The sequence below is a fragment of the Phyllopteryx taeniolatus genome, chromosome 23 (assembly GCF_024500385.1).
Source record: "Phyllopteryx taeniolatus isolate TA_2022b chromosome 23, UOR_Ptae_1.2, whole genome shotgun sequence".
In the NCBI taxonomy this organism is placed as follows: Eukaryota; Metazoa; Chordata; class Actinopteri; order Syngnathiformes; family Syngnathidae; genus Phyllopteryx; species Phyllopteryx taeniolatus.
In genome coordinates this window covers 6,583,893-6,603,494 of record NC_084524.1, presented here as the reverse complement: position 1 = coordinate 6,603,494, position 19,602 = coordinate 6,583,893, and the positions used below count along the sequence as shown (strand labels likewise).

The 19,602-nt window shown below is 45.9% G+C and overlaps 2 protein-coding genes across 5 annotated transcripts; both read left to right on the top strand.

Moving 5' to 3' along the window:
- The first annotated feature begins 714 nt into the window (after positions 1-714).
- LOC133472650 (synaptopodin-2) lies at positions 715-8,432 on the top strand. The gene is given in 5 exon segments (XM_061763784.1): positions 715-907; positions 2,566-2,717; positions 3,046-3,539; positions 4,410-6,837; positions 6,839-8,432. Coding segments are annotated over 5 exon segments (4,128 nt in total). The 5' UTR covers positions 715-799; the 3' UTR covers positions 7,785-8,432.
- An 852-nt stretch (positions 8,433-9,284) lies between these two features.
- Positions 9,285-15,585, top strand: LOC133472651 (myozenin-2-like). 4 transcript variants are annotated; one of them, XM_061763787.1, is made up of 6 exons: positions 9,285-10,657; positions 10,908-11,444; positions 11,504-11,670; positions 12,688-12,820; positions 14,998-15,172; positions 15,242-15,585. In XM_061763787.1, exons 2-6 carry the CDS (start codon positions 11,315-11,317, stop codon positions 15,456-15,458), a joined length of 822 nt encoding a protein of 273 aa, XP_061619771.1. In that variant the 5' UTR covers positions 9,285-10,657; positions 10,908-11,314; the 3' UTR covers positions 15,459-15,585. The 4 variants fall into 4 exon arrangements, with proteins under 4 accessions (XP_061619771.1, XP_061619772.1, XP_061619770.1 ...); XM_061763788.1 differs by having other exon boundaries at positions 9,288-10,657; positions 10,908-10,997; XM_061763786.1 differs by lacking the exon at positions 9,285-10,657 and having other exon boundaries at positions 10,676-11,444.
- Positions 15,586-19,602: the final 4,017 nt, after the last annotated feature.

Here is a 19,602-nt window from a genome sequence, read left to right as displayed (position 1 = left end):
AAATAATAAAGGAAGTATGCGTCGAATAAATCGACCAAAACCGACATCAACATGTGTACTTACTTATTTTCTAAATATAAAACTGTGAGCTGGAAAAAAAAAAAAAAAAGTTTTAAAAGGGCTTTTCGGAGACTCGGTTTCTGCTAACTTGACTCGGTTTTTGCTAACTTGACTATTGCAATAAGTAAAAGTACGCATGCGCACATACACTGACTGCTCCTATACGCGTGACGTCGGGACCGTAAAAAGGACACTGGTGCAAATATAAACATAAATATAATAATATTTAAAATCTGTGATATTTTATATATTGTTATTATTATTAATATTATTTTAAAAACAACGTATTTTTAATTTTTATTTTGAATGCGCGCACACGCGCCGCAAACGACGAGACTGAGACCAAAATTCTAACAAACTATAATGAATGACATTTAGTATATAATAAGTAATAATACAATATAAACACATTTTAGTACATAATAATTATATGATATGAAATACATAAAGTGATAACATTTGAATAACATACTTTTATCTGTTTATTTATTTATTTGATTTATTTTTAAGGCCAGGTAGCTGTAATATTTTCACATTCGTTCATGAATAAAATGACCATTTATATACCTCCTGTGAGCTATGACGTCACCTCGCGTGCCGGACTCTGCTCGGATGATGGAGGAGAGGATGGAGGGAGTGGACCTGGTGGGGGTGTTGTTCTAAAATCCTGCTTCGCTGTCTGATTATTCTATGATCTGCTCCGCAGTGGTCCGGATGAGGAGCAGTACGCGCACACAGCATGAAAACTGGGGATTACATCTGCATCACTTTACAAGGTGGCGGGCCCTGGGGGTTCACCCTGGAAGAGGGCCAGGGGGACACCGACGCGCTTCTGCTGGTTTCCCAGGTAACGCTACTTTTCACATGCGTTACAAGAAATTAATCATATCCTGCAAAGTGGAATGCAATGTAGTGGGATAGTTGCTTTTCGGGCTGCGTTTTGGGCGCGTGAGATTCCTCGGCACCCCCTTATATGGTCACGGCCGAGCGTGTGATGATCTGTTATCGCTCCGAAAGACTTTCAAACCAAAGCAGTTGGCTGCAGGGTGAAAGGTATGCGTGTTATGCGGGGGATGTTTGTGCAAAAAAAAAACTGACATTCAAAGTGTGCATCCATGAATTTCGACTCGCGCGTCACACAAAAACAACGGGCATGCTGTATTGGAAGGTAAATAAAGTCAGCAACACATGTCTCTCATCAACTTCCACTCTACATTCCTGACTTTTGCCTCCTTTGCAACACTTTGAACCCAAATTCTGACAATGTAACACACACGCACACACGTACTCTCACACGCACGCACAAAAGCACACAAGGCATTACAGCGTCGGAGCTTGATGGATCCACTGCGAAATGTTCTATCCATATAAGGGAACGTGTGTTTTCCCCTCTTCTGACCTGTGTACAAAATTGATGAGGTCACTTTATTTTTTAAAGCAACAGAAGCAAGAGTTGCCAAAACCAGAAAGTCAACGGCAAACGAGGCATTGCTGTTTATTACGCAGAAAAAAAGGACTTTTTGTCTAATAGCGCACCATGGAAACCTTATTAAGTGTCCGGGCAATCAGCAAATTGGCATTTACGACCGCTAGCCAATCCCGTGTAGGCCGAGTGAGCATGAACTTTTGCGTTCAATTGTTTAAAGCTGCCACGGCCAGCAACTGCCGAGAGCTCGGAAATGACAATAAAGTCGATTTCTGGGTATCTTTTGGGCTCCAGCGTTTGGAGAGAGGGCCAACAACAAATGTTGCACCTCCTTTTTTGGAGGTAAGTCCCAATGGAAGGCACACAGGATTCCTTGTAGGGCCTGGATGCACACTTGGGGTTTTATCAGCTCTATAAAATTGTCCATAAAATCTAATTTCTCGCATACAAGGAAGAGTTGTCTCATTTTATGAGATGCTTTTGTTGGGATGTGTTATGGTTGGTGCACCAGGGTGAACAATTGGCACAGGACTGAACTGTAACTGTATTTATTTGACCTCTTGAGGTCAAGGCCTCCTTCCTAATGTCGCTGTGGTGAAAGGACGACATGGAGTGGCAAAACTGTTTTACTGCAAGTCACTGTCAATAAGGTATTCATTTAATCAGCTTTGTATTTTTTGTGGTTTTTGTTTTTTAAATGCAAACATATTTAAAATAAAGTGTGCTCCTTTCAACAGCCACAATAAATATATGCATTTTATTACTGTTCAATTTTAATGTGTTTGTTACAAGCAGAATACAAGCGTACTTTTGAATTCACTTTTCTGTCCGAGTCGTCATCTCTTTGCAGCCGCCTCCAGCCATGCAAGATTCATAGCACGCTTCTGCTTATTCAAGTTGTCGTATTAATGAACTGTTTTATGGGCTGTGGGAAGCAATTACAAGGGAGCAAAGTCATCCTTCACTGTGATAACCGCCCTTTCAAATGCATCATTCCATTTTTACATAGCTGAACAATGTCTTCTCTGCTGCAGTGGTTGCATTTGGAGGTCAGCGACGTGACTTGTTGTCCTCTGCAGGTGGAGGAAGGCGGACGTGCTTCCCAGGCCGGCGTACGGGAAGGCGACGAGGTGGTGTCCCTGAACGGGGAGCCGTGTGCCGGCGCGGCCCTTTCGCGGGCCCGCGCCCTCGTCGACGCACCGGGCGGCTGCCTGCGGCTGCTCATCAAGAGGTGAGGGGGGACGGGGTCGCGACAACGACTGGCAGCCGCGTTCAAACCCGCCGCCCAAATCTTTTTTCTTCAAATAAGCATCATAGCTACTGCGCAACATTGCAAAAACTTGCCTTTAAACAAGTAATACAATTATTATTGTAATATCAAATTATTATTGTAATATCAAATTTAATTATCTGCCAATAGAAGAGGAAAACTTGACCAGGGCATCATTGTGACATCTGATTTTAGATGTCTTAATGGGATCAAGCGCTATAGAAAATGGATGAACGGAATGGAATGTGCTCTGGTGGATTTAATAGCAGCATCTCATCTCCTAATGTAGATCGAGAGGCGAGAAGGAAGCTTTAAAGCTGAGGGAGCTCTACATATCCGAGTCCCGGGACGACATTTCTGATGGGGGGCTGCTCAGGGACCGCACCGGAGTGACGCCCCGGCTGTCCTTTTCCCAGCAAACTGTGGACAACGTGAGCTGTACCTCTCTTGGAAGCGCCCACGGCGTCGAGGGCGAACATACCGCCACCGGCGCCACGCGGGCGGCACCTCCGTCCCCCGGCCGAAAGCCGCTCAGCCGGCACGGTGTGGTGCAAGCGAAGGTGCCAGCAGCATCAGCAACACCAGGGAGGGGCATCCTGGGCGGCGGAGTGGGAGGCCCCGGGGTGTGCGCCGGATCCCCAGCCGTGGGAGGTGGGCCCTGCGAGCTCCCCGGCTCTTTTAGTGTCGCTTTCCAAATCCCCTCAGATGAGGGAACGCCCGCCGAGGAGCAGGATTCCGATTCCGATCAGGAGAAACCCAACAAGCACCGAGCGAGGCACGCCAGTGAGTACGCTTATTGGAATTTGTTGATTCTGTGTGTGTTTGTGTGTGTTAAAGGTTATTTGACAACATCATGTGTGCATTTCAAAGCATGATGTCCACTGTGTCCAAAAATAGAAACTGCAGCTGGCGGCCATTCCTCAGAATGAACGTCCCGATCTGAAACGATCCCAAACTGCGGTCAACAAATAAAATCGATACAACAGATGGTAGTTACCTCGGCACGTTTTTTTTTTTTTTTTTTTGCGAGCTGTTGCGGAGGCCATAAATACACCCGCGACGCGTCGATGATGCCTGCAGAAGTGCGGCCCTTTGACAGACACCAGCATGTGCGCCCCGAAGCCGTTACCTGATCCTCCCCTCCGAACGGTCGCTTTTAGTGAGCTAAAAGAGTGACTTGGACGCTCACTCGCGCTGTCCTCGCCACCTTCAGGTTAGTCTTGCAGGAAATTCAAACAAATGCTCGTCCTCTTATCATTAAATGGTTTAAAGATCGCGGTCAATGCGAAATACATAAATTGCAGACTTTTTGGGCATTTCCAAGCCATTTAAATACTTGAATGTGAGTGAATTTGCAAGCACTTTTATGGGAATGCTGATTTAATGCGTCGTGTTCTCCGCAGCTCAGCCACGGGTCAAAGACTTTTGTAATTGCTTTGCGGCTTTATGACTTACAAATGAGGGGGAGTACATTGCTCGGGATGGAGAGATGTGTCTGGACAAAGCAGTTCAATAGTTTATTAGTATTTGTTTGTTGTAAGTCGCAGATCCATTGTGTAACACCAACTAATGCATGGTCTGTTGGCGTTGTAGTTACCTATTGTTGACTTCTCCTTGACCGGAAAAGCTGTCAATCAATGTGTCTCCCCGCAGGGCTCAGGCGCAGCGAGAGTCTGTCCGAGAAGCAGGTGAAGGAGGCCAAGTCCAAATGTAAGCGGATCGCCCTTCTCCTTAGCGCCGCGCAACCCAACCCCAACAACAAGGGCCTGTTGATGTTCAAGAAGCACCGGCAGAGAGCCAAGAAGTACACCTTGGTGAGCTACGGCACTGGAGAGGACGAGCGAGACGACAGCACCGAAGAGGACGAAGAGAACACCCGGGGGGGCATCCATGTTGTTGAGTTCACGCTCGCTGATCAAGACCGGTCGGATTTAGAGAAGCATTTCCTCGCGAATGCCCGCGGCGGCAAAGGCGTGCTGACGATCTGCCTGGATAAAAGTCTCCTTGACGTTGAGCGGAAGGAAACTCCCATGGAGTGTTTGCCCGACACCAAGGGCAAAGGCGCCCTCATGTTCGCCAAGAGGCGCCAGCGAATGGACGAGATTGCGGCCGAGCACGAAGAGCTCCGGCGACAAGGGATGCCCGTGGAAGGGGCGCAGAAAGTGAAACCGGCTTCCGCGCAGCCCACCGCGGAGGACCACGCGTACATGGATGTGAACCTGCACCAGCAGCGCCAGTACCAGCAATTCCAGGAGCAGCAGTACTATGAGCAACAACAGCAGTACCAACAATATCAGCAGCAGCAGCAGCAGTATGAGCAACAGCAATTGTATCACCAAGACCAGCAAATTCAGTTTTCTGGAAATAGGTCGGTGAAACAGCAAAGCCACGAAGCGCAAAGTTCGTCCGGCAATCGTACCGCAAAGCCCTTTTCCGTACAAAACATCGCAGCGACCCCTTACTCTCCTGCAGCAAGTGGGACTAATCAATATTCTACGGGCCAAGGAGAGCAGATCGCTTCCCGCGATGAGCGCATTTCCACGCCTGCCATCAAGTCGGGCATTCTGGATTCAAAGAGGAGAAATATCGGCAAGCCCATGTTCACATTTAAAGAGCAACCGAAGATGTCACCTAATCCCGAGTTGCTGAACCTCCTTAACATGAGTTACAAGAAGATGGGTTTTGAGTCAGGACCCGAGGAAGACTACCTCAGCCTTGGTGCTGAGGCTTGTAATTTCCTTCATTCCTCAGGGTCGAAACACAAGACTCCTCCACCAGTGGCCCCAAAGCCTTTGATTGATGCCAGCACTGCCCCCTGGTCTCCGCAGATGGAAGTAACCAACCACGACACGCCTCAGCATGCTGAAAATAGTGCATCCACACCTGCTGTAGCCCCTGCCGCAGAGACCACCCCTTCAAATGACCAAGAGCCAACCTCTACTGTGCCTGCCCCTGGGCCCTCTCCCCCTCAAGCCCAGTTGGAAGCCCCTGCCAATGCTGGGACACAGCAACAACAAACATGGCCTCCTTCTGCACCCGAAACCCAACAACAGCAAGTTACCGTCCAAGAGGGAAACGGTCAGGTCAGGTCTTCCCCACAAGCTGAGAGCAACGCTGGAAGAATTTGGGATACTGCACAAGTAGCCCAGCAGCAACCTACAATTTCCTGTTATCCCCAGCCACAGGAACCACACCTAAGTCAATCCACTCTACAATTGCAGTGGGCGACACCTCAACCCACTCACTGTCAAGCGCAGTCTCAGCCCCCTACCGATACTTGGACACCTCAAATTCAGGCCTCCTGGAATCAAGCAGAGCAAGCGGAGTCACACGCTCAACCTTCCTGGTGTCAACCCCAAGATCCACCACAGTCTCAAACACAACCAAACTGGACACACACTCCAGTGCCACAAGTGCAGCAAATGCCACCAAACTGGGTTCAACCGCAAGAACCGATGCTGCAGCAGCAGTCGCAGGTTTCCTGGGCCCAGCCTCCTCAAGTAGACTCTCAACCGATATGGGGGCTAGCCAAATCCCAAGATCCTTGGGTTCAACCAGAATCCCAACCACAACCGCCATGGGGTCAACCAGCACACCAAAAAGCCTGGTCACAGACCCAAGCATCAGATCAACATTGGGCTCCAGCTCACCCACAAGAACAACCTCCAATTAATACCTGGCCTCCGTCACAACCTTCTTGGACCCAAACAGCCCAAGCACAACCACCGACACAGCCTGTAGCCGGTTTGAATCCGTGGGGGCCGGTTCCTGCCCAGCCTCAGCCACAGCCATCTTGGGCCATGCAGCCTGCGGAACAGGTCCAGTGTCCCGCTACTTCCTGGGGGGCCCAGCAAGGTCCGGTGCAACATCAGCCGTCCTGGGTCCAGTCCGATCGTCCGCAGCCACAGCCGACCTGGCAACAAGCACCTTTGAAGACAGCGCCGCAGCCTCCGATGAGTGCGTGGCCGCCGGCTCAACCTCAGACCCCCTCCAGTGCCTGGGCACCACAGTCCCAACAAACACCTGCGGCCAACGCTCCACCTTTGCCCAAGCCTTGGAAAACCCAACAAAACCGGGACCCTGCAGAGAATCAACGCCTTCACCTCTGGTCAGAGAGTTTCATCCCCTGTCAACCCCTTGGCCACCGTCTTGAACCCGTCGTCGGCCGGTTCGGCTTACGAGATGCCGGCCGTCCGAGGGAAAGGAGCCGACATGTTTGCCAAGAGGCAGTCTCGCATGGAGAAATACGTGGTGGACTCGGAGACCGTGCAGGCCAACATGGCGAGTCGATCCGCGTCGCCGGCTGCCTCCTTACCAAACGAGTGGAAGTACACACCCAACGTACGTGCTCCGCCCTCACGGGGTTTCAATCCCATCCAGTCCCCCTCTTATCCGCCGGCCGCGTCAAAACAGCCTCCTTCTAGTGGCCCTATGTCCAAAGCCAAGAAAAAAGGCAAACAAGGACCTGCCCCGAAACCGCTCGATGTAGTCGACGTTATGAAGCATCAACCCTACCAACTTAGCGCTTCGCTCTTTATATACGGGCCTGCAGCAGAAGCGGCAAAGGAGCCTACTCCTAAGCCCGGCGGTGCACCTCAGAACCAGCAACCGTATGAGCAAAAGGCCCCAGTTCAGCCAGCTAGAACATTTAGTGCCTCGTACCCCCAGCAGGCCTACGAAGGCAACTACCAGCCAACCGCTAACGCTTATCCCCCCACTGATCCTTACCAGCAATCTTCTGGTGGTCCTTACTGGCAACCATATAACCAACAAAGCCCTCAATTACCAAATCCCCAGTACCCGCTTCCACAGGTCCCCTACCAAGCAGCTGGTAGTCCCCCTTACTGTTCACCTCCGACAATAGGCTTCCAGCAGTCGCCTCCCGCTAACGTCGCACCAAGCTTCCCTGTAGCTTCGCCGCCCGGCTCTACAAGCAGCGGCAACCCTAGCGCGGCGCCGAAACCAAAGTTTACGGCGCAAAAAAGCTCCGCTCAGGTGTGGAAGCCCACGGTCGCTGAGAGAGAGTGATTCTTGCTCCTGATAGTCTGTGTGTACATTTTACGTTTGTAGGAAGGGCTTTCGTATTTGAAAAATTAAAACCCCAAAGCGGTGGTTAAATTCAGAATGTAAGTGAGTCGGATGGGTATTAAATGAGTAAACAAAGAAGTAGATGATACCGGATAGGCTGAAAATGGACAGTGACGTAAGATGATGTCATGAAATCTCAGGTTGCAAATCAATACAAACGAGTGCCACCGTCCAAATCAAAGCTCAAAGGTGAGAAATGAATCAAATTTTGAGTCTTGAGTTGATTTGCCCTGCAGTACCTCAGTCAAGTCAATTTATTTTAAGGTTTTTTTTTTTTTTTTTTTTTTTGTCACCTGTTGCATCACGTTGGCTGTTATATTTAAACTGTGGTGCGTCGATAGCCGGCTTGAATTTCAACTTGAGCCACTATGACCCCGATTAATATATAATATACAATAAATATTCAAACAGTGCTGTTATATGAATAGATAAATGATGTTCTTCCATTTATTTATTTATGTTTGCTCCTCAGTTGCTATGTTCTACATGTTTTGTTCTGTACCCCACCTTTCTCCTTTGTTTTCTTCTTGACACGGCGCACTTTCTGTACCCTTCACTGCAGTGCCATTAAAACAAACTCTTCTCCTCCTTTGGCTTTCTTTTCTTTTTTGTTTCATTCTGCATGCATTCTGGGCTTCTTCTACCTTCTGTATATGTTGAAAATAAACCAAAATGTCACCTTATAAACTTTTGGAACCACATGACTAGCCTCTCAAAGCAGATTTTCAACACAAGGATATTGGGTATGCCTTTCTACCTCACTCACTGGACAAAATTTTGCCTAAATAATATTAGATTGGTTTCTGCTTCTCTTGCACTTTTACCTTTCACCACATGGGTGCAGCATTGTACCTCCTGCATTTAGTGAAAAAGGATAAGTGCTATAAACATGTCTGGGTCTTTTTCCCCCCCCCCCCCTCAGGAAACTGGCAGACGGTACTCTCTGTCCCCTCCATGTAGAGCGTCCTCTACAGGCCATCAGTCTTCCTCATCCAGACATCCGGCTCAGGGGTCCAGGCAGACTTCCTGGCTTGAGAAGAGCCCGAAAGCCCTCACGCCCTGGGAGGCCGCGTCCCACCACCCCCTAGGCCTGGTCGATGAAGCCTTTGCCTTCCAGGACCTCCAGCAGAACCTGGCCTCCAGCGTTCGCCTGGCGGCCCAGCGTAAGCTCGCCCCCGAGCCTCCTGCCCAGTGGACGGCCCGAGCGTCCCCACAGAAGGCGGGCGCCCGCTGGGGCCGGGGTCCCGGTCGGGGGGGTGTCTCCAGCACTGGTGGGCGTGTCGGTTACGGGTCGCTGCCCAGAAAGTGGCAGCCTCCTAGGTCTGTGACCCACATGGGGTCCCCGTCTGAGGGTAAAAGGCCCCCACGGGGACTGCACAGGTCTCTACACAGCACCGACTGCAACTGGGAGCAGTGAGACGCAAAGACTCTAGAAACTTTGCATGCCATAAAATGTATTAAAATCACATACCTGTAGAAACTTAGAATTGATTTATTGAATGTGACGACCATTAGTTTCTACCTATTCTATTCGTGTGCATCCCCCTTTTTTTTCCACTTTTGCGTTCATTTCACTTCATTTTTGCAGTGGTAGTTCCTATATAGCATGCTTATTACTAGCCTCCTTCCATATTTCCAAAATAAAGACAACATAGCGCCAGATGCTTTTTTTCCCCCGTTTGCTTGTTCTTTAAAGCAGTTTTCCCCCAACCTAATGGGTCCGAAAATTAAATTAGATTAAAAATATGTACCCCAAATAACATATCTTTGTTCATCTATCTATGCCAGCGATTTGTAGTGACAGGCCGAACAATTGAATGCTCTTCCACTAGATGGCAGAAGGTACAATTATGGTGTGAATGCACCTGTTGTCATTCATATTTAGAACAGAATAGCTTGATGTCCAACTGCGCACTGGCGGTATCACATTCTGACGGTACGATAACCTTGAGCAAAAATACCACCGTTTCACAGTATTGCAGTATTGAAATTACAGCTCTAAAATGTATCATTCTGAAATGTTTAGGTAATTAACCACAACAGCTTTTTTTTTTTTTTTTCATTGAACACAATTGAATTTTTGAAGAGCATAGCAAATATTTGTTGCACTCGTAAACATAATAATAATAATAATAATAATAATAAATATTTGTTCTCAGCAAAAACAAAAATTTTATTACATGCAGTAAGTCAGACTAAAAATCCAGCTGTCGTGATATTGAACGGGTACGCAATGGCGCGAGAAAAAAGTCATAGACGTGCAAGCACCTAAATTTAATTTGAGCTTCTTTGGCAGAAAATAAGTCTTGTGCGGAAACTAGCTGATGTTAGCCACGCTAGTTAGGGACATTTTGAAACCTGTTACGGGGCCATGTTCAAGTAAAAAGTCCATTTGTGAATAAATTGAGAGAGAGAAAAAAATCCTTATTTCAGTCGTTATACTTTTGTGACATTTGTTTTTGGTAGTGTAGAACGGTAATGGTTGGGAAACTCTGCTTTAAGGGGCCAAACAATTTCATCGTTACACCAGGACTTGCAGTTCCCCAAAGATTCAGATTTTCAATGAACAAGCGTTGTCGCTCGCCCTTCGACTGTAACAACCTAAATTTAGCCCCCCGTCACTTGTTAGCGACATACCAATGACAACATACTGATACCCACCGACCCACCCGCCCACTCATTCAGTCACTCCGTGAGCTCGGGCCCCAGACCCCCGACCCCTCCCCTGGTCCCCGTGCAGTGCCGGTGCCCACTCAGCTCGAACCGTCCACTTTTTTCCCTGCGCTTCGAGAGGATCTCGTCCTTCAGGGCAGGTAAGCGACCGACCGCGCAGGTACTGCTTCACTATGCACCTTTTCCTGTCAATCACTTGCCTTCATTGCCAAAATAGATACAGACAAAAGAATTTGGACACCGGTGTCCGACGAAGCCTGCGTTTTAACGGACCGAGGTTATTTCAGGAGATGTGCTAACTTTGCTCTTTTGTATGCCCTGATAAGTTAGCTTGGATGTTGTGCATCGAGTTGCCCCAGGTCATACTATTGTGTCCTCGCCAATTCCCAGGGTCAGCCATGTCACTTTTCTCCACCGTGACGTCCGGGGAGAGGAAACTTCAGGCCGCAGCGATCTGCAGGGAGATTCAAGCCCAGGAAGGTAGTCGTTTGCTTGTTTGTGTGACTTCCCCCGCATCTTTTTGCATCACTAATCACTCAAATCGGTGTAAAGGGTACATTCAAGTACACAAAAGTTGTAGATTTGATACAGCAGTATCCTTTTGGTGTCAGAAGTGGGATTCCAGAGTGATCCAACACATTTTCCACGTGCTCAAGTAGTTCAATGGGATAATTATTCACAGGTCAAGGGCACTAAAGTAGTAACTTGCCATTGTAGCCTTAAAAGTACAATTTTTGTACTCTTTTGATGTCAGAAGTGGGAATTTTCCCGTCCCGAGCCCGCCTACAAGTAAGTAAATGAATACTTTTCAGGCCCAATGTAACCAATCCCTTTTGTCGTTGTCGTCTCGAACACGTTATTTGAGGCGAGGACAACTGCTGCCTGGCACGAGGGAGGCTCCCGAATGCCACCGACAGCTGAGACGGGGTACGGTACACTAGCGCGCGGGCCCCCCTGCTCGAACCCTCTCCCGCTTCTCTGCGCAGACGTGGAGGTGGACCTCGGCAAGAAGGTGAACGTGCCTCAGGACATCATGCTGGAGGAGCTGTCCCTGGCGTCCAATCGGGGCTCGCGGCTCTTCAAGATGCGCCAGAGGCGATCGGAAAAGTACACCTTTGAAAGCGTCCGCAGTGACGCCGACTCACATCTCAACGTAGGCACCGATTGCATCTCATTACACCGATGTGCCTGATGTTTTGACCCGCAAAGAAGCTTTTTCACCTTAATATAAACACAGTGGTGCCTGGAGAAACAAGTGACCAGAATTTTTCGAGATATGACCCGGGAAACGCCAATGAATAGAATCTGTTAGACAGACAATATCACAATACTTAACGGGTATTTTTGTCTTTTTCCTGTCTGAAAGCGACTGAAGACAGTGAGGACCAAACACCTCCATGTATCACCACATGTCTGTAGTATACTGCCCCCAACTGGCCAAGGCGTGCACAACAGAAGGAGCAGCACAATGTCCATTGAATTAAAACAAAAAAATGTGGCAAAAAAAAAAAATATATTTCTTTACATTCTATTTAATTATGTCTGTATGTTTTTATCAAATACAATTTTGGGAGGCTCGTTTTGCTTATTGAAAAGACATTATTTCCCACATTTTTGTTTCTGGGCGGATTAAGGCACCACTGTACTGTACAGTATTGAAAACATAACTATTGTTTAAAATGCAGTAAAACGTTAATATTTACAGTATATAATCTAATTTAAGCAGGATTTTCATTCTCTTTGGGCTCTGATTGGCTGCTGGTGACGTCACTTTTAGTTTGGATTGCGCCCTCCGATGGCCCCCTAAGCGTCCTGCATACCTTTATCATTACTGTAGAGTATTTTGTGGAAATTTTCTACCTGCATTTTTTGGAGCGTTCAATTTTTGCTTGTTTAATTGACTTGGAATATTTTTATTAGTCAGTTTTGGCTGGATTACAGTGCCAGGAAATCCCCTCCTTCCCGCCACTCCACTCCCTCTTATCTTTCAAGTGAGAAGGCCTGGCATATTTCTGCTTTGTTTATCGCTCAGAAACGAATGGAGGGATTTTGTTTCAAGTTGTCAAACATTTCCTCAGGAAGTTCTGGAGTAAATCATCATTAATATCCTTCACGGGGATGACTGGGCCGCAGCACGTCAGGAAAACAATTAGTTGTTATGTCCTCCTAGGACAAGACGGACTCACGAGCTGATAATGTGAATTCCGCAGAGGACCGCAACTCTGCTGAGAACGGCTCGGGCGGAGACCGGGCTTGCGCGCCAGAAGCTGCAAAAATGCCAGATCCACACAGCATCGCCCCTGGTAGGCCACGCCGGTGATAAAACGCAACACAATGACGCAGCTATAGTGAAAGCCAACCACTGACATTTCATTATTAGTTTTTAGAAAATTCAGCCCCCGAAGCTAGTTTCACATGGGAACATGACATTTGTTGGCCATGAGTAGTCTTAAAAAAAGTCTCAAGAATTGCTTTGTAATGACTATTATGAGATCATTTTAGTCATTTACAAAGGGGTCATTCTAGGAACAAAATGAGATTTTGTCTGATTGCTCCCAAATTTGAACCAGGTATACTACACAGATCAATTCCGAAACATTTGGAGTTTTGTCATGAAGTTGGATTTGAGTGAAGTTGGACGACTTGTGTTGAGAAAAAAAAAAAATACAGTAAAGCCTTGCAGCCACAGTGTGAACAGAGGATATCCTGGCTTAAACATTGCCCCCGTTCCTCACACTCACGGTCCTGGCGCAGTGTAGCTAGCTGAAAGCATTATGGGAACCCAGAATTCTTTCTGGTGATGCTTTCAATACAGTACTGTAGTTGTAGAAAATCAAGCTAAACGTTGCTCTTTACTTACATTTGTTCCTGTCGATATTGTTACGAGAGCATTATTTGTGACTTTATTTCATAAAACTCTGACTATGGCTTGTGTTTCAAACAGTGGCTTTGTGGGTATGTTCTTCGAATTCTGAAGCAATTTGGTGACTTCTGTGAGTCATTGCTGCCACATTAAAATCATATAGCCAATAAAGCTAATTGTACCTGAGATGTGCAGGTGAGGAGCTGCACTACACTGACTGATATAAAATTTGCTAGGCATGTCTGCCATGAGTAGCCCCACAAAGAAATTCTCAAGTCGGTATGCCCGAAAAGGTATTTAAAGTTGAACTTGTCATTGAAATTTTGTCAGATGGCTATCATATTGAAACTAAGCATACTAAAATAGAAACAATTTAAAATTGCGAGGTCGGCAGTGCACTTGACTAATTCATATTTGGTACTGTTTTGCCCCACAATCCACTGATCTATTTCATCTCAGCTGTCAGGGTCTCCTCTTTTTTCGGACCGCGTGCTTTGAAATCAGCTCGGACCATCTTCCAAGGGCACGTGATCCACGGGGCGACCTTTTCCTGTCCTGTTTGATAACGGACGCCCTCGACCCCCCCTTGCCGCTGCTCCATGAAGCATAATCCATGAGCACAGATCGTCTCCTTCCAAAAAACACTGTAGACTTCCCCACAGGTCTGTTTGGTCTCTGCTTCCCCCCCCCCCCCCCCTCCCCCGAGGGTAAAAACATAAACTCAGGAAGGAGAATTGTTTATTGTGAGCGCTTCGGACGTGACACGAAGTCCCCTCTCGTTATGTAAGCCGCCCACCCTCCCCCATGTCCCCTCCCTGAGTGAAGCACCGGCTTTGAAGGATACTTCTTTGGATAGGCCTGCCTCTCTCTCTCTCTCTCTTTTTCTTCCCAACACTTGCACACATGAGTTGCTTTTACTTAAAACTCATTCACTGCCAGCCTTCCCAGTTAACGTGGATATTTGACTTCTAAAGCAGTCTATGGCAGTGAATGGTGCAGAATAAAGTACCCCAAAATCTAATTATGTTTGGTTTGCAATATTTTTAAGAATGTATTTCCCTTTATGCTTTTATTTGTAATATATTTTTTATCATGTTTTAATTTATTTCTCATTTTTAATATTTTTCTTTTTTTAAATTTCAATTTAAAAAAAATTCCCATTTAGTCTATTTGAATATTTAAGATAGCAATAATAAATATATTAAATTTTTAAATTAAAATCCCTCTGAAGGTGTCTTAAAACTGAGCAATCAGCAATTTTGGATTGGTTTGTTACTATACCTAATGTTGTGGGTTTACAAGCAATTTTAAACAAACGATCAATAAGTTCATGAAATATAAAAATGAAAATACATTGTTAAAAAATGTTATTGATTGAAATCTTTATTTTCGTTTGAACAGCGAGATCAAACAAAACGCATTCAAACCTACCCCTATCCGTATTTCCATATGATTATAACTATTAATGTGACATATAGTAGTAATACATATTTACTGTGTATTGCAACCCCTTCCTCCTTGTATTTTGTAAAAATGCTTTGTTTGCTTGAAAACCGGATGATGACATTTCGGTGATCAACCATGGCCTCGTCTACTTTCTGCCATGCGACCCCGCAGGGTACGGAGGTCCTTTGAAAGACGTCCCACCTGAGAAGTTCAACAGCACGGCCATACCAAAGTCCTACCACTCGCCGTGGGACCTGGCTCTTATCAGGGATCCGGTCTTGACTGACGCTCTCACTGCCGAACCGGAACCACCGGCAGACCTGCCGGGCTACAAAAGCTTCAATAGGTGAGCTGGGCGAAGGCACCGACAGAATAGGAGTGGGTGTGCCCTTCACTGACACGCTGTCGCCTTCAGAGTGGCCATCCCGTTCGGCGGTTTCTCCGAGGCGGCCTTCGAGACCCCGAAGGCGGAGTTCGCCCTGCCCGACTACCCCGAGCTCAGAGGGGACACGGTCGCTCGTCGCCCCTCCTTCAACAGGGCCGCTCTGGGGTGGCAGTCTACGGGCGCTTCGGTCGCCCTCCACGTCGCGTTCCCGGAGACCGTGCTCGCCCCTGAGTCAGATGACCTTTGAACCTGTTCAGAACTGTCAGAGTGAGGTAAATCAATCTGTTGGCTTAGTCATAAATAAGCTTAAATGTATAATAATATGCTGAGATACTATTTTAGCTCAATAAAATTGGGTTCAATGCATTATTTTACTTTTATTATCTCAGCTGTTTGTTGTTTGGGAGCAGAATTACACAACAATCCACTGGATTTTGGTGGACTAAATATCCAGGATTTGTCACTTTTTTAAGTCTGTAGGCAACCCATTAAGATCTGGTGCAAATCTGGGTCATAAGGATTCCCCCCCCCCCCCACCACCCAATGATGAATTAAATGATAATTTGACATTCAATACAACTTGACACAAGCAGTGTCTTCTTTTGGGCCGGGAACTAAATCGAAACTGAGCCGTTTCGATTTGAATTGCAATTCCTGCCGCGGCGGCTGAAATGAGCTCAAACTCTCAAGAGGCTTTGCCATGTCGAACATGCAACTGTGCAGCCTCGCAGCAGGGAATCATTTCACTTATCACATCGTGGCGGCACGCTGGAACACACCTCCAGGTCACACACACACACAAAATGCTGACACATCAATTGGGTGTCAGTGGCATGCCGTCTTTCCAGGTTTGAAAATATCTCATCTTGTAACAACACTGTAAGCCTGAACTGATTTTAATTGTTTTTTAAAAAATTATATTTATTCTATTTTGCCAGAAATTTGCATTCGGAAAACAGCTTGACATTTTTTTTTTCCTGTGTAGTATTCCATATATTTTGTTTTAGAAAAAAATCAGTTTTTATACAGGCTGTATGTTATTTATTTATTATGTTTTAAGCTTTATACAGATTATCAATACAAAATATGCACGTGAAGTGCAGGTATAATTTTTTTTCACGTTCTACACTGTAGTATCTGTGAAAGTGTATTGCCTTAAAAGCGGGATTGAGGTTGGAGTCGGCGAATGAGAGAGCTGAGGATAGCGCCGGCTGGTAAGTAGCTAGCTGTTAGCTAGTCTGTGCATTGAGTCAATCGACGTAAAAGTAAATCAATTATTATGTGTTTGTTTTCTTACCGTGAGTTCAATAAAGCGATTGAAAGTACACCGGTGACTGTCTACCCTTTACCGCCTGTGGAGGGATTACAATTGGTTATAACTAGCGGTGGTAGGCTAGATTAAATTCGCTAAACTATCTTGACTTTGCCATAGATGTGCAGCTTTGTAAGACAGTTCTGCATTGCAGTCGGCACGTTGCACTTTCAAGTGTGGACATTTTCTGTCTTTGATGCACACGTTCATCCTGGCTCACGCACGTGATTTATGACGACGATATTATTTATGATTTAAGTCAATTTTATTGTGAATCTCATATTGTTAGTACATTCCAAGTGTCAGTCAGTCGGAGACTGCTTGGAACGTGTCCACTCGCTTTCCTACCCGCTCCCCTGCTGTCCAGTATTGAATCTCTCTCACTGGCTCTCTTTTCGGAAGGTAGCGGTGCTGCAAGTCTCGCCTACTAAATGTATTTAGCGACCCTCTGCATTAACACAGATGCGTGGACTCCGTTTGAACTGTGATCGTAGCATTTATCAAAATGACCAAACGGGAAATAATATTGGCACGGGCCTCAGCGTAGGCCACCAGTCAAGGAGGGCGGAGGGGAGCCAGACAATTCGATTATTATTGTCTGACTGGTTTCCCCTCAGGAGGGTTTCACTCGGCATGAGTCAGCAGAGTCACCGTTAGATGTTGGCTTCACAGCTATGTGCTCTTCTTTTTATTTTATTTCATTTTATTGGTTTCATGTAGAAAACAAAACAGTGCATTTAGCACACAGCTAAGCACAGCAGTTCCTGTGTCATTGTCTCCACTCCCTCGGGTTCCACTCAGCAAGCTCAACGGCAAGCGAGCGTGCTGACTGCGGCAAAAACAACATGATCCCCAAGCGTACGTGGGACAAGCGGAGCAAAAGCCGCAAGGGCAGTACGCAATACGCAGTGAGAAAACATCTTAGTTGGCCTGAGCATGTCTGGATGCGGGACGTAGACCTCCAATGTCAGTAAACTTCGGATGACAGACGGTCGCAGCAGGCGTCGGTTCTCACGGGAAGGTGCAAAGCCTTTCGGGATATCTAAAAATACATACGCAGACCTTGGGGGTCAGCCGGGGTGGTGTTGGGTGACGTGGCAAGCTCCTGAAACGAGGTGAAAAGACGCAACTGGCCGGAGCGGTTTGCCAAATGAGGTCGTTTTGAATCGTCGGTCGTTGTCGCAGAAATGATTAAGAAGCTTTAGGGACCAATTAGAGTCCTGGTACAACAGGTTGCAGCCAAGGGACTCTGCTACGCACCTGACAATACATCTCCCATCATAACCAACTGTATTATCAATGATTTTCAAAGTGTGGTACGACTACCATCAATGCTACAGAGGCTCCCTCTAATGGTACGCAAAAGAATCACTGCCCAAGTACAGTTCAGTTGTATTTAAGCTTTAAGTTCAATACTTTTGCATTTAATGTTTTCAAAAAATATGAATTTAGGTACAGTTTCTATTTAACTTTTGAATCATTAAGAGTTTTAAAATTATAATCCATTTAAGCGCAGCGTTGATGTTCAAACTGTACGTAATGTTACAGTGGCTCACAATAAAATTAAATATACGTTTTAGGAATAAAACCGCTTTCTCGTTTACTACTACTACTAGCCTACTCCACGATGACATTTTAATGTTGGTCATGATAATGGTACTGGAAGAGCTAAGTATTTTTGGGGGATGTAAAAAGTTTGAGAAACACTGCTATACATTATATATTCTACACTACAGTAGTTTTAGTTCTCCAAAGAACACAGGTAACTAAGAAGTAAAAACATGTTTTTCTAAGGGCTATTTCATTTCTTTTATTTTATTATTGTTGTTATTATTTTTGCATAACATTACCGTTTGTTTCTTCTGCCAGACACTTGCTCCGGAAAAACTGTATTTTTTATTTTATTTTTTTCCAATTTGAACGTAATTTTGGGGTATTTTCTGAATTTATTTCATAAAACTCTGACTGTGGCTTGTGTTTTAAGTAATGGATTTCCAGGCATGTTCTTTGAATCCTTCAAGCAATTTGGTCCAAATAGGCCTCCGGAATTTGGGAGCTGTTGGGAGCTGCCATGAACGGAAACGAACATTCGAAGGAGTAAACGTGCACGGATATGGCTTGTTATGAAGGCTTTTGGCTGGACTCCAGCACCAGAGGTACACGGTCAAGTGGCAACAAGGAAGTGATACTTATGTCATCCACTTTTCTGCAGTAAGACCACCAAAAAAAAAATAAAAAAAGAAAAGAAAAAGCGCATCATCGCCCAGCCTGTTCTCGGTGACTCAGGAAATAATGACGGCATCGTCACGGCAGCACACAAGTAGCAGATTTGTCGTGTCATGACGCGCCCAACCGGAAGCGGGGAAAACATCGTTGAATCTTTAAATTCGGCCCGGTTAAATATGGCCCAATTGGCTACCTCCCAAGACTGCCAATGTGGCGTTTGGATCGCTTCGATTCAAACACTTTGCACTTTTATTAAATTTGAAACTTGATTGTTCACATTATAAAAAGTTCATGAACTCACAGTATTTTTTTATTTTATTTTGACAGAAATTCTCAATGTTTGCATTGAGAAAACTTCATGATGTCACAGTGGTTTCATTTCAATGTTTTACTTTATTTTTATTTACATTAAAACATTAGCAGAACACTTCTTCTGCATCTCCTCCCGGGCACACCTGCGCTTGAGCTCCCCTTGCGGTGGGGAGGAAGTACGGCAACCAGTGTTTTCCATTCTTGGACCCAGAATATAACAGTGAAAATGTTGAATATAAGTAAAATAACTACTGAAATTATTGATCATTCCATGGCTGGAGGAGGGGCTTGATGTTGACGGCCTTGGTTGCCGGGTCAGAAATTTTCTCCGTTCTCTTTGAACACACCTTGTGCTATGCAGCGCCCCTAGTGGCGAGGAGGATCTATAGCCACGATTGAGCCACAAGATAGCAGTGAGTCTAATGTAAATAACACCAGCATATCAATAAATATTGAAACCAAGAGTAAACATTGCAGAGAGAGACAATCTCCTTTTTCACAAACATTTTCCCACATGCCGCAAGTTATTCAGTCATTTAAA

Coding starts and splice junctions, on each gene's coding strand:
- LOC133472651 (XM_061763785.1), top strand. CDS start 10,853: ATGTTGTGCATCGAGTTGCCCCAGGTCATACTATTGTGTCCTCGCCAA. Junction 10,998..11,503: donor GGAGATTCAAGCCCAGGAAG/GTAGTCGTTTGC, acceptor TTCTCTGCGCAG/ACGTGGAGGTGGACCTCGGC. Junction 12,821..14,997: donor TCCACACAGCATCGCCCCTG/GTAGGCCACGCC, acceptor GCGACCCCGCAG/GGTACGGAGGTCCTTTGAAA.